Source organism: Eubalaena glacialis, chromosome 5 (assembly GCF_028564815.1).
Source record: "Eubalaena glacialis isolate mEubGla1 chromosome 5, mEubGla1.1.hap2.+ XY, whole genome shotgun sequence".
Taxonomy (NCBI): domain Eukaryota; kingdom Metazoa; phylum Chordata; class Mammalia; order Artiodactyla; family Balaenidae; genus Eubalaena; species Eubalaena glacialis.
Window position 1 is genome coordinate 20,863,031 of NC_083720.1, and position 14,098 is coordinate 20,877,128.

General features: G+C 46.9%; 1 protein-coding gene across 1 annotated transcript in view; it reads left to right on the forward strand.

Annotated features, from left to right (window-relative positions):
* Positions 1 to 11,331: 11,331 nt before the first annotated feature.
* Positions 11,332 to 14,098, forward strand: part of PRDM5 (PR/SET domain 5) — a 211,301-nt gene continuing 208,534 nt past the window's right edge. Inside the window, exon 1 of the mRNA XM_061191122.1 lies at positions 11,332 to 11,646. Coding sequence (XP_061047105.1) covers positions 11,554 to 11,646 — 93 coding nt within the window. The 5' untranslated portion in view covers positions 11,332 to 11,553. The remainder of the gene's footprint in view (positions 11,647 to 14,098) is intronic.

Consider the following 14,098-nt stretch of genomic DNA (forward strand, 5'->3'; position numbering starts at 1 on the left):
TCTGTCTGGTGAACTCTGCCGGATGCTTGCTGTGTCCCTGCAAGACTACGGTGCTCTGTCTCTAATGTGACTGCTCCATTTCTCTGTTCCCTTGCTATTAGTAAAATAAAGACTATAGTGACAGAAATGCTGATGAAGCCTCCTGGTCAGGAAGACTTTATTTCCCCACAAATTCTCTGTCTCCAACTGGACAGCAACAAGGACTGCATGGGACATCCCTTGTAGCACATCAAAGAGGCTCCATTTCTCCTCATCCCACCCTGAAGTAGTGTGCGTTACAGTGAAATTTTCACGCGCTCTTAAGTTTGCAAAGTCTGATAACTTGTATTGCTTGTTCCTTATGCTTGGCACATAGTTAGGAGTTCTAGAAATACTTGTTGCAGGAATATATAATGGTCTTAAGGATTTACTTTTTAAATGGATGCCACATAATTTGAGTTAAAAATTGAAGAACTTACGAAGTTTTAAATAAATTGGGAGTATTATCAAGGACTTCAAACTAACAAAATATGTTCAACAGAATTTAACTACTGGTAGGTTTCTTTTCTCCCCCTTTGAGAGACACAGACGATCTATGAGCCCAGGGAAGAAAAGAGTTTCCTACAAGCTCTCACTGGGAATTTTTAGGGTACGGCTTGTCTCTGTGGAAGCAGCATTGTCTTATAGCTTGCATTATACAGATATTAAAGACATCGTTCTTGCCCTGGAAGGATGACTGGGGGCTGCCCTGTGCCTCAGTACAAGTTAATAGACTCACTTCTGTGTCATTATAGCAAAATCCAGATGGCTCGGTGAAGAACGCTGAAGTGTAGCTATGAAACGTAGTCCTGATCCATGGTAATAATAATAATAACTTCAATTTATTTTGAACCTATTTTGTGCCTGGGGCTCTGCAGAATAGGCATTACCATCCTCATTGTACAGACAAGGAAATAGAGTTTTCAAGTGGTTATTAACCTTTCCTATGGTCTCATGTTAATACTTCTCATCTCTGTGATTCAAACTCCATATTTCCTGATTCCAAAATTCTTGCTGTTTCCATGGCTCCTCACCACTGCAATAGAGAGACTGGGAAGCTCTCCTAATAGAAAGGAGCTCCCCATGGTAGGAGCAATGGAGGGACACTCTTCTGGCAGTTATGTCTGGAGGAAGAGGTTTCCAGAAGCTATTTTTGTGGGTAGCCTGTATAATTTAGCACAGACTCTGGCACGATCTGTATGATTTTTTTACAAAGTCTTTTTTCTTCCTTCTGGTCTAAGGTTCTTTGTGGTAAAATTTTGCAGAAACATTCAGAAATGATGACTTGAGGAATCAGCATGATGCCAGTTTTTTCTTCACAGCTGCATAGTGGCCTTTTATAAAGAGAGACTTATAATAACTGAATTCCTCAGGCAAAGAGAACAGCAGTGCAAAGCCTGGCTGGATTATAATTCACGGAGGAAACATTTGACCCAATGATATAAGAGAATCTGTTATTTTTGCCATATTTGATTATTTAAAATTTTGGGGGTATCTTTTCTCCAGAGAATACACCTGTCACACAGCCAGAAGCTTTCCAATTTCGTTTTCCATATGTTGACAAGTTTCTTATAACACAGGATTTAAGTTACCTTCAGGGCAAGCAGTATTAGTAACTTTCAGAATAATATATTGTTTCTTATTTCAGTCACGTATTCTATTTAAATACTATACTTCACAAGTTAGGTTTGGATATAAAAGCTTAAGATCTGCAGACCTATTTCAGCAACAGAAAATTTTGTTGATGTGTTAGAAATAAGTGACATCCATATACCATTGCCAGTTACAAAGACTTTAAAACTAGGTAAACCAATGTTGATGTACATTATTTTCCTGAACTCACCTAAAAGGCTAAGTAAAAAATAATGTTCTTCATTCATATGTAAACATATGTTAGTACGGTACTTGGTTGCAATTGGAAACTACAGAGGAAATTTTAAAATTAATGATCTTCAAACAGTATTAATTTGCTATGATTGCATTAATACTCAGCATAACAGGATAGAGTTAGAAACTTACCTTTCTGATGATGAAATACTATGTGAAACTTCCATCTGCCAAATGTAAGAAGAAAGAAACAGTGGGCAGAGAGGAGACCTCATGGAGACCCCAATTCAGTAGGGAATTACATCATTGGTTGTGTATGCTTCCCTTTGTACTGAGAGGTCACCAAGACATCAGCACTCAACTGTGATGTTTATTTGAAATAACATTTTCTACGGAAAAAGTTGGTTCTTGCCTCTGTGCTAAATAATTAGTAAGACATTACAATTATTATTATTATCATTATTTTTACTCTCTGCATAGTATCAGAGAGTTTATAGAAAATGATCACTTAAACTAAGTTCCTCCTTACTCATTTGGAATGGCATATTAAGAAGGTGATCCCCTCCCCCCCTTTTAATAATAGTTCAGTAACTATTTTATTTTAGTAAGGGAAAAGGGAAACCAGTAGAACAAATTGAGTGGTTCTGACAAACAAGAGCATTGGTATTGCTTTTTGGTTAATTACTGAATCTTTTAAATATTATCATTTCTGTGGATTAAAAATTTGTGGATGAGCTAGGCTGTGGTTATAAATAGGCTAAGCCTCAAAATATCTGCCAGGTTCAGAGAAACTTTCTGTAAAAGCAGGGTCTTATCTTATAGCCCTCTCTGCAGAGGGGATATCTTTGGAGAATCATATAACTCTGTCTTCTCTTAGACACAGTCATTTGAATCAAACTGGAGCATCTGACCTCAGGGTAACTATTTACTTGACCTTGGCCAGTCAAGTTTTCTGCCCAGTTCTAGAGGAGTTGGAGGTGGATTGGGAGGGGACATGAAAGAGAAGAAGGAGAAGGAGAAAGAGAAGAAGAAGTGGAAGGGGAAGGGGAAGGAGAAGGAGAAGGAGAAGGGGAAGGGGAAGGAGGAGGAGGAGGAGAAGGGGAAGGGGAAGGGGAAGGGGAAGGGGAAGGGGAAGGGGAAGGAGGAGGAGAAGGGGAAGGGGATGGGGAAGGGGAAGGGGAAGGAGGAGGAGGAGGAGAAGGGGAAGGGGAAGGGGAAGGGGAAGGGGAAGGAGAAGGGGAAGGGGAAGGGGAAGGGGAAGTGGAAGGGGAAGGGGAAGGGGAAGTGGAAGTGGAAGTGGAAGGGGAAGGGGAAGGGGAAGGGGTAGGGGTAGGGGAAGGGGAAGGGGAAGGAGGAGGAGGAGGGGAAGGGGAAGGGGAAGGGGAAGGGGAAGGAGGAGGAGGAGGGGAAGGGGAAGGGGAAGGGGAAGGGGAAGGGGAAGGGGAGGGGGAGGGGGAGGAGGAGGAGGAGGGGAAGGGGAAGGGGAAGGGGAAGGGGAAGGGGAAGGAGGAGGAGAAGGAGAAGGGGAAGGGGAAGGGGAAGGGGAAGGGGAAGGGGAAGGAGAAGGGGAAGTGGAAGGGGAAGTGGAAGGGGAAGGGGAAGGGGAAGGGGTAGGGGAAGGGGAAGGGGAAGGAGGAGGAGGAGGGGAAGGGGAAGGGGAAGGGGAAGGGGAAGGGGAAGGGGAAGGAGGAGGAGGAGGGGAAGGGGAAGGGGAAGTGGAAGGGGAAGTGGAAGGGGAAGGGGAAGGGGAAGGAGGAGGAGGAGGAGAAGGGGAAGGGGAAGGGGAAGGGGAAGGGGAAGGAGAAGGGGAAGGGGAAGGGGAAGGGGAAGTGGAAGGGGAAGGGGAAGGGGAAGTGGAAGTGGAAGTGGAAGGGGAAGGGGAAGGGGTAGGGGTAGGGGAAGGGGAAGGGGAAGGAGGAGGAGGAGGGGAAGGGGAAGGGGAAGGGGAAGGAGGAGGAGGAGGGGAAGGGGAAGGGGAAGGGGAAGGGGAAGGGGAAGGGGGAGGGGGAGGGGGAGGAGGAGGAGGAGGGGAAGGGGAAGGGGAAGGGGAAGGGGAAGGGGAAGGAGGAGGAGAAGGAGAAGGGGAAGGGGAAGGGGAAGGGGAAGGGGAAGGGGAAGGAGAAGGGGAAGTGGAAGGGGAAGTGGAAGGGGAAGGGGAAGGGGAAGGGGTAGGGGAAGGGGAAGGGGAAGGAGGAGGAGGAGGGGAAGGGGAAGGGGAAGGGGAAGGGGAAGGGGAAGGGGAAGGAGGAGGAGGAGGGGAAGGGGAAGGGGAAGTGGAAGGGGAAGTGGAAGGGGAAGGGGAAGGGGAAGGGGTAGGGGTAGGGGAAGGGGAAGGGGAAGGAGGAGGAGGAGGGGAAGGGGAAGGGGAAGGGGAAGGGGAAGGGGAGGAGGAGGAGGAGGGGAAGGGGAAGGGGAAGGGGAAGGGGAAGGGGAAGGGGAAGGAGGAGGAGAAGGGGAAGGGGAAGAGGAAGGGGAAGGGGAAGGGGAAGGGGTAGGGGAAGGGGAAGGGGAAGGGGAAGTGGAAGGGGAAGGGGAAGGGGAAGGGGTAGGGGAAGGGGAAGGGGAAGGAGGAGGAGGAGGGGAAGGGGAAGGGGAAGGGGAAGGGGAAGGGGAAGGAGGAGGAGGAGGGGAAGGGGAAGGGGAAGGGGAAGGGGAAGGGGAAGGAGGAGGAGAAGGGGAAGGGGAAGGGGAAGGGGAAGGGGAAGGAGAAGGGGAAGTGGAAGGGGAAGTGGAAGGGGAAGGGGAAGGGGAAGGGGAAGGGGTAGGGGAAGGGGAAGGGGAAGGAGGAGGAGGAGGGGAAGGGGAAGGGGAAGGGGAAGGGGAAGGGGAAGGGGAAGGAGAAGGGGAAGTGGAAGGGGAAGGGGAAGGGGAAGGGGAAGGAGGAGGAGGAGGGGAAGGGGAAGGGGAAGGGGAAGGGGAAGGGGAAGGGGTAGGGGTAGGGGAAGGGGAAGGGGAAGGGGAAGGAGGAGGAGGAGGGGAAGGGGAAGGGGAAGGGGAAGGAGGAGGAGGAGGGGAAGGGGAAGGGGAAGGGGAAGTGGAAGGGGAAGGGGAAGGGGAAGGGGAAGGGGTAGGGGAAGGGGAAGGGGTAGGGGAAGGGGAAGGGGAAGGAGGAGGAGGAGGGGAAGGGGAAGGGGAAGGGGAAGGAGGAGGAGGAGGGGAAGGGGAAGGGGAAGGGCAAGGGGAAGGGGAAGGGGAAGGGGTAGGGGAAGGGGAAGGGGTAGGGGAAGGGGAAGGGGAAGGGGAAGGGGAAGGGGTAGGGGAAGGGGAAGGGGTAGGGGAAGGGGAAGGGGAAGGGGAAGGGGTAGGGGAAGGGGAAGGGGAAGGGGAAGGGGAAGGGGAAGGGGAAGGAGGAGGAGGAGGGGAAGGGGAAGGGGAAGGGGAAGGGGAAGGGGAAGGGGAAGGGGTAGGGGAAGGGGAAGGGGAAGGGGAAGGGGAAGGGGAAGGAGGAGGGGAAGGGGAAGGGGAAGGGGAAGGAGGAGGGGAAGGGGAAGGGGAAGGGGAAGGAGGAGGGGAAAGGGAAGGGGAAGGGGAAGGAGGAGGGGAAGGGGAAGGGGAAGGGGAAGGGGAAGGGGAAGGGGAAGGGGTAGGGGAAGGGGAAGGGGAAGGGGAAGGGGTAGGGGAAGGGGAAGGGGAAGGGGAAGGGGAAGGGGAAGGAGGAGGGGAAGGGGAAGGGGAAGGGGAAGGAGGAGGGGAAGGGGAAGGGGAAGGGGAAGGAGGAGGGGAAAGGGAAGGGGAAGGGGAAGAGGAGGGAAGGGGAAGGGGAAGGGGAAGGGGAAGGGGAAGGGGAAGGGGTAGGGGAAGGGGAAGGGGTAGGGGAAGGGGAAGGGGAAGGGGAAGGGGAAGGGGTAGGGGAAGGGGAAGGGGTAGGGGAAGGGGAAGGGGAAGGGGAAGGGGTAGGGGAAGGGGAAGGGGTAGGGGAAGGGGAAGGGGAAGGGGAAGGGGAAGGGGAAGGAGGAGGGGAAGGGGAAGGGGAAGGGGAAGGAGGAGGGGAAGGGGAAGGGGAAGGGGAAGGAGGAGGGGAAAGGGAAGGGGAAGGGGAAGGAGGAGGGGAAGGGGAAGGAGGAGGGGAAGGGGAAGGGGAAGGGGAAGGGGAAGGGGAAGGGGAAGGAGGAGGAGGAGGGGAAGGGGAAGGGGAAGGGGAAGTGGAAGGGGAAGGGGAAGGGGGAGGAGGAGGGGGAGGGGGAGGGGGAGGGGAGGGGGAGGGGAGGGGGAGGGGGAGGGGAAGGAGAGAGAAAGATGGAGAGTTCTGCTTGTTCTGGAGGTACTGCTCAGCCTAGTGGGAAGTGTAGCTAGAGAGTGAGCCAGACTGAGTCAGCTGGAGGTAGAATCAAGGACATTGGAAACAAAGTCCTGAGTTTTTTTACCTCCACCACTTCATGGATTCATGAAATTGATTAAGATCAATCACTTCTCTCTTGTGTGTAAAATGGGGTTAGTGACATTTACTTTGCAGGGCTGTTATGGTAGGGCTATTAGGGCTTTAAGATAACGGATAGGAAGAACCTATCCAGTCCAGTTTCTGGCATATACTAGGCTCAATACATGGAAATAATTATCCTTCTTGGTTTCTTCCTCTCACTTTACTTCGGCTTCATGTTACTTTTCCATACCTGCTCCATGAACAGCATCTGACTTTTGGGGTGAGAGGACCACTGATTAACTCTTTGGCTTTTCTTTTTATAACATCACTCACTGTAGTCCCAACAACTTCTAGCTTTCTTCTAATTAAAGAATTTTATGATTTTTCTCTGGTACTGCATACAAGTCTTTGGTGTCGTCATTCAAAACCAAGAGACTAAGCAAAATTTAATGTGCAGACTTTTTCAGGTTTCAGCATCATCTTTCATGGCACTATTGCTACTGTGGAATCAATGCTATAGAGAGGATGGTTTCAGTGCAAGATTCCAACAACTCCATTCCAGATTTTTTTTTAAGGATTTTTTCTTTCCTTTTTTCTTTGAGTCACAGCAAATATTGGGTTGGCCAAAAGATTCGTTTGTTTTTTTTCCATAAGATGGCTCAAGTAGCACTTAGTTGTCTTTCACTTCATTCAAAACAGTTTTCTTAGATTGTATGAGACAGCTGTCATATCAGCGTGCATTTAAAAAAAGACATCAAAATTGATGAATTTTTGTGTAGCCATTTTAATATTGAAGATGGAAGAATAAAAACAACATTTTCAGCATATCATGCCTTATTATTTCAAGAAAGGTAAAAACACAACCGAAACACAAAAAAAGATTTGTGCAGTGTATGGAGAAGGTGCTGTGACTGATCGAACGTGTCCAAAGTGGTTTGCGACGTTTCGTGCTGGAGATGTCTCACTGGACGATGCTCCACTGTTGGATAGACCAGTTGAAGTTGACAGCGATCAAATCAAGACATTAACTGAGAACAATCAATGTTATACCACGCAGGAGATAGCCAACATACTCAAGATATCCAAATCAAGCGTTGAAAATCATTTGCACCAGCTTGGTTATGTTAATCACTTTGGTGTTTGTGTTCCACATAAGTTAAGCGAAAAAAACCTTCTTGACTGTATTTCCGCATGCGATTCTCTACTTAAATGAAATGAAAAAGTTCTGTTTTTAAAACACATTGTGACCGGCAATGAAAAGTGGATACTGTACAACAATGTGGAACGGAAGAGATCATGGGGCAACTGAAATGAACAACCACCAACCACACTAAAGGCCGGTCTTCATCCAAAGAAGGTGATGTTGTGTATATGGTGGGATTGGAAGGGAGTCCTCTATTATGAGCTCCTTCCGGAAAACCGAACAATTAATTCCAACAACTACTGCTCCCAGTTAGACCAACTGAAAGCAGCACTCGAAGAATAGTGTCCGGAATTAGTCAACAGAAAACACATAATCTTCCATCAGGATAACGCAAGACCGCATGTTTCTTTGATGACCAGGCAAAAACTGTTACAGCTTGGCTGGGAAGTTCTGATTCATTCACCATATTCACCAGACATTGCACCTTCGGATTTCCATTTATTTAGGTCTTTACAAAATTCTCTTAATGCAAAAAATTTCAATTCCCTAGGAGACTTGTAAAAGGCACCCACCCGGAACAGTTCTTTGCTCAAAAAGATAAAAAGTTTTGGGAAGATGGAATTATGAAGTTGCCTGAAAAATGGCAGAAGGTAGTGGAACAAAACGGTGAATATGTTGTTCAATAAAGTTCTTGGTGAAAATGAAAAATGTGTCTTTTATTTTACTTAAAAACTGAAGGCACTTTTTGGCCAAACCAATACATCTTTATTCTTTTCTGCTCGGGAAATTTGGTTTTATATTCATTCACTACAAGTCCTTCTGACTCTCAGGAAACTAAAGATAAATAAACCTCAGTATTTTTTCCTATCAGGCTTTTAATCTACCATGACAGTTGGAAACAGTCATTAATAATTGAGACACAATCAAAAGATTTTACAGTATGTGTGGTAAAATATTTATTATAGAATTATAGAATTAAGTCTTCCCCTGTAATGAAAAACAAGGACTGCACCAGTACACAAGTTTGAATTCAATAACTAGAGCTTGCTTTAGGCATATCAATGAAAAAAGTTTCCTCCAAAAGCAAATTTGAAAATAAGGAGAAATGTATTTGGAGTCATTTCTCTTGTTTCAAGATAGTGCAATATTTTCTATAATAAGTAAATCAGGTGCATGGTAGTACTTTAATGTCAATATTTTGATTTTCTTATTTTTTTAAGACTGGCTGGGTTTAAACTCTTGATATAAAGCAGAATTTTAATTTCCCTTTTTTCAAAGACAATATTGAAAGGTCACTTTCTAGCTTTAAAAGTTTTAAGAAATGACTCATCGTACCACTACTGTCTTATAGGCTTCAAAGTCAAATTTCCGGTCAGTATGGTGCATTTTCATTGGGCAAGCACATATCCTTTTTTATGTGTTGTAAGAGAGATTATTATTAAGAGCTTTTTGTTGCTGTTTTCTATGTTTTAGGTGGTAGATCTTCAGAAAACTCCAACAAATAGATAAAGAGAACATTGCACGCTTTAATGAAATATACTGTTTGCATTAGTTGTAACAAAATCTCTGACAGAGATTCATAAAAGATCTGGAAAGTTTTTCATTTTATTAATCTCAGATTTATCATCACAAACTAATTTATTTTTATCACTGCTTCTTAATTAGTAAAGATGCCTACATTCAGAAAGATGAGCATTCTCAAGCTGACAACTTCGTTCCCCAGACACATAGCAGCAATCAAAAGGGAGCTATGCCAAAGCAAGGGTCATCAGTGAATGAGGCTTGCGTCAGACCAAGTCCAGAAAACATTTCTTCTTCTCTCTAGTGATCAAAAACTGTGGAAACTTTTGTGCCCAAAGAGACATGGCAGAGCATTTGACTGAGGAGCCAGGGTGGCTTGAGGGCCAGGGCTGAAAAGCTGTGTGTGACAAAGGACTGAGCACCCTGGGGAAAGTGCCATGGCCACCCTCTGGATTGTGGTCTGGTTCCAGCTGGGCCCAGTGGACCTGGTCTGGCCTTATTTTAGCACTGGCTTAAAGGATTCCAGGAAAACCTACTTAGTCCAGATTCTTTGAGGAACAACAGTTGGAGTCTAGGCTCACCGTTGACTAATTTGAAAATCTCAGATTAGCCTCAGAATAGACTTCTAATCAAGACATATTTATTGAATCCCTATTACATGTTTCAAGGCCATCTAATTTCAAATTTCCCCCAAACAAACTTTGTTTAATTATTAATTCATATCCACCTACAGGAAGTTAGATATCTTTAATGGTAGGTCAAAGAGATCAAAACTCAAAGAATGATTAAGGCATTGTTCCTCTCACCCCTGGCAAAGCTACCTACCCTTCAGTTTAAAAAAAAAATCATTTATTTATTCTGTTCTTTAAAATCTCCAAATATTGCTATTACATGATTTTCTTCATAATGCTTTTTCAAAAGCCTTTTTCTAAACTTTAATAAAATTCTCCTACTTAGGAAATTAGGAACTGTTTGTGTTCCAAAACTTTCCTTAGTCCGGAAGACACAGGAATCATTTCCATGTGTGTTGCTAAAAACAAGACAACAGGCCCCAAATGGAGTCCCTTATGCTAAACTCTCCACCACCAAACTGAGACTTAATTACAATTTCGGCTCTTCTAGAAATGGAAGCTTAAGCCAGCCAATTGTGAGGTGCCTATTCAGCATTAGTTAGGTAATGTGCCTAACAGACTCCCACCATCCCCTAAGAGAAAGATACCTTGCAATAGCCAATCCACTTTTTGCCTGGTATAACTTCCTTGTTCCTGCTCCCTTCTACCCGTGAAAGCCTTTCACTTTGTATAGCTCCTCAGAGCTCCTATCTGCCAGATTGGATGTTGTCTAAACCATGAATTGTTGAATAAAGCCAATAAGATCTTTAAAATGTATTCAGTTGAGTTTTTTTAATAGTGTAGCCTTTAATTTTGTCAAAATGATTATTACTATTAGTTTATAAGAAACATCAAATATTTATTGGGAACATCAAATAGCTCCTGAGAAAAGAACCTAGAGTAGAAAATTATCAACAATATCAAGAGAAATGAGTAGAGAGCACCCAGTTCCTCTTGAAAGATGAAACATCCTTCTAAACTTCTTTCTGAGCGCCACTGCGATACCTACTAACTTCATTAAAAACACTAAAAGAAGACGTATGGTGTTATTTCACGGCCGTGATTCCAGATTCCACTGTTCGGTCATTCCCTCTTATCGCCCCCATCTCCACTGCTCTATGTCTGAAAATCCGGAATTGGTCTGGTGATTTTCAAGGTAGAGAGGACTCAGGAATAGCTCATCTTTGGAAATGTAAGAATTTCCCAGGGATTAGGACACCAGAACAGAACTAGTTTCTACTGGATTTAAATATTACTTCAATTGTTCACGACAAATTTTGAGTTAACTTGAAATGGATTAGCTGCAGGCTGCGTATACCCGCTTTCTCTGAACGTTAATCTACATATTTATTGGTCCCCTATGTGTTCGAACCTCTGAAACAAGCATGAAATAAACCAAAGATGCATAACTCAGATGTAAAAGGACTAAAATTTCCTAGACTCCAGGGATTGTTCTCAGTAGTTAGGCAGTAAGTATGCCTTCGGTCTAGAACTTCTAAAGTTGTTTTGGAGGATGGCCCCAGCTCGGTCAAGGCCCATTTCGTTTTGCTTCTGAAGAGTGCAAAATTCGCCGACTGGGAGTACAAGCTCAGAGACTCAAAACCCAGAGCTGGTCAAGGGCGGGTCCGCACGCGGCTGCGCGGGGCGCACGGTGCGGGCGGGTCCTTCGGCTCCGCGGCCTCCGGGTTCGAAGCTCCGGGGTCAGCCCTGCCCCGGGCTCCACGCCCGGGAGCGGGTCCGAGCCGCTAACTTCGGGCCAATCAGCGCGCGGCGTCCCCGCGCCCGCAGCGTCCCGGCGCCCGCAGCGCCCGGGCCCGCGCCCCCCACGCCCCCGCGCCAGCAATGGCAGCTGCGGCCTCGGCGGCTCCGGGCCGAGCTAGACCCGGGACGAGGAGGGGCTGAGCCGCGGGGGATCCTGGAATCGGCGGGGAGGTGGGGATTCTGGGAGGAAAACTCCATTTCCTCCTTCCCCGCCGGCCTCTCCCCTCCACCCCGGCACCCCAAATTTCCATGTGTCGCCTCCCGGGCGCAGAGCGCCGGTGTTAAGCGAGGCGGCGGCCGCGGCTGGGAAAATGCTGGGCATGTACGTGCCGGACAGGTTCTCCCTGAAGTCCTCCCGGGTTCAGGACGGGATGGGGCTCTACACGGCCCGCAGAGTGAGAAAGGTGGGTGACCCGGCGGCGGCCTGCGCGTCTCTGCTCCCGCCGCGCGCCCTGCGCCTCCCGGGCTCGCCCCTCCGCCGGGCCGGGGGCTCCGCGGGCTTCACTCGCGTCGCCCCGCGCCGGGCCGGCCGGGAGCCCCGCGGGGAGCCTAGGGCGGCGGGGGCGGCCTTCGCCCGCCGCGCCTCGCGAGCGGGCAGCGCCACGTAGGTGTCGGCGGGGCGCGCTCTGCAGCCGCCCGGTCCAGAGGCGGAACTGCCGCCGGCCGCCCTGCGGCAAGATGTCTTTCCTCCCCTGCAGGAAGTGAGTCGGGATGGAGCCTCCCTCTTCCTCGGCTCCGGGAGTGGGCAGAGGCACGCGTGGGCGGGTGTCTTCCCAGGCGCGCACGAGCTCCATCGCCGCCTTTCTTCCTGTAGGGAATGCCTCACTTTCCCTGTGGGGATTGGGGGGAGCTGCCCAGAGCGCTGCTCAACGCAGGCCTTAGCATGTCATTCAGACACCCCGCAGTTCTTTCCTTCCTTCCAAAATGTGTAATGTGAATCCTGGGAGGTGCCAGCTAGATAATGCTTAAATCTTTGAACTTTTTTCTCAGCTTTTCTGGATTTTCCTGGGATCTTTCCTTCCAAAGATTTAGAGACACGTGAGTAGGACCAGCACGTGGCAGTGGCCCTAAGGGAACGGCCAGGAAATGTTGGATGTTGAAAGCAAAGGCCTAGGAGGAGAGATTACTGGACCATACCAAGTCTTTGGATTCGATGAGACCTGTGTTATAGCCGTTTCGCAGGATGTGTAAAATCTGAAATCACGGAGGCAGTGGTGAAATGCCCAGGGTCATGAGAGCCAGCGTTTATTGAGCAGATACTTGGTGCTAGGGCCCATGCTTGCTGCGTTACCTGTTAGTAACTTCACTGGCACAGCACTCCCGTGAGAACAGTCTTAATCCTCTTGTAGGAGAGGAGAAAGCAGAAGTACTTGGAGGTTAAATTTCCTGCTGAGTTAGTGAGTTAGGCTTCAGACCCATCGCTTCTTAGTCCAAAGCTCATGTCCTTCCCAGATCTGTTTCTGCCAGCTTCCCAGCACCCCTCACCCCCACTGTGTAGGGGGGAGGTTTGGGCAGGAGCAGGCTTGTTCAGTTAAGGTGGGCTAACAAGAGGTTCACAAGATGCTTCGGAGACACCAGGATGTCTTTCATCTGAGTATGAGTCTTTTCCCCACCCCCTCACCTAAGGAGCAGGTGAGGAAAGGCGCACAGGTGCTTCAGAAGGCCTTCATTGACAGCAGGGTCTGTAAGTATCTCCCAGGGTAAAATTGGAAACAATAAACCCCGTATTTACTCCTTCAAATGGGAGTTTGTGAGAATGCTCCAAGGAGAAAAGCAGGTGTAAACACTTGATCTGAATAGATGTTTTTGCCAAAAGGGTAAATGTTAAAATCAACATTCTTTCAAAGCAGAAGTTGAGATTCTGCTTTTAATTTTCTCACAAGATATGAAAATTCCCAAATGGAGTTTTCTTGAAGGTCTCAGGACTAAATATAAGTACTTAAAAATTAAACACAGTTCTTAAACATTAGTTTGTTTTATGTTATTAACAGTAATATAGTAAAAATTTTACAAATATTAGAATTATTAAATTATCCTTATTTTTTGCCTTATATTATTTAGGTTTTTAGAAACAGCTGGCCGATGTATGTTCTTTTGATATTTTTATTAATTCCAAATTCATTTTCCATGAAATAAGTTATTTGGAAGTTACTGCATTTTATTATTGCAGTACTTATAGATACTTATCTTTTCCTGGTTTGTGTAACTTCAGCATGTAAAACGCATGGTTTCATCCAGGTCACATCTAGAATGCTTACCTATAGTTCAAGTGAATATGCAGATGTTTGCAATAAATCCAAATGACATACTATTAGTGATATAGTTTAGTTGTGATCACAAGATAATCATAAGGTCATTGATCATTGACAGGTTCATTGATGCCAGAAATGACCCTGAAGTAGGCTTCAACTCCTTTGCCTTCCAGAAGGAAGTAGGCTTCAACTCCTTTGCCTTCCAGAAGCTGAGGACAAAGCTGAAGCTGAATAGCAGATTTTAGCTATACTGTAAAGCTAAAGCTGAATATCAGTGCATCCCTTACCAGTTTGCATATAGTTTCTCGATGCTTAAATATTTTTGAAGTTACCTTGTACTAGCTTTAAATCTGGCCATTAATCAAAGGGTTTGAGAAAAAGTATTTCAGCAGCTCTATTAAGGACCTCACTTAAAAGTTTTTATGTTCTCTATTCTAAACAAATTTTGGAATGTATCACAGAAGTTTTATCACACTTTTATAACACGTATGCTTGTATAACAATTCTGTTTTTCAAAAACAGTTGCAATTCAAGTCATCTATTGATTTCAGTTCAGAGAATCTAATCCAGAGCTGTACTGAGGTTGGGGGATTTTGCTAGACCC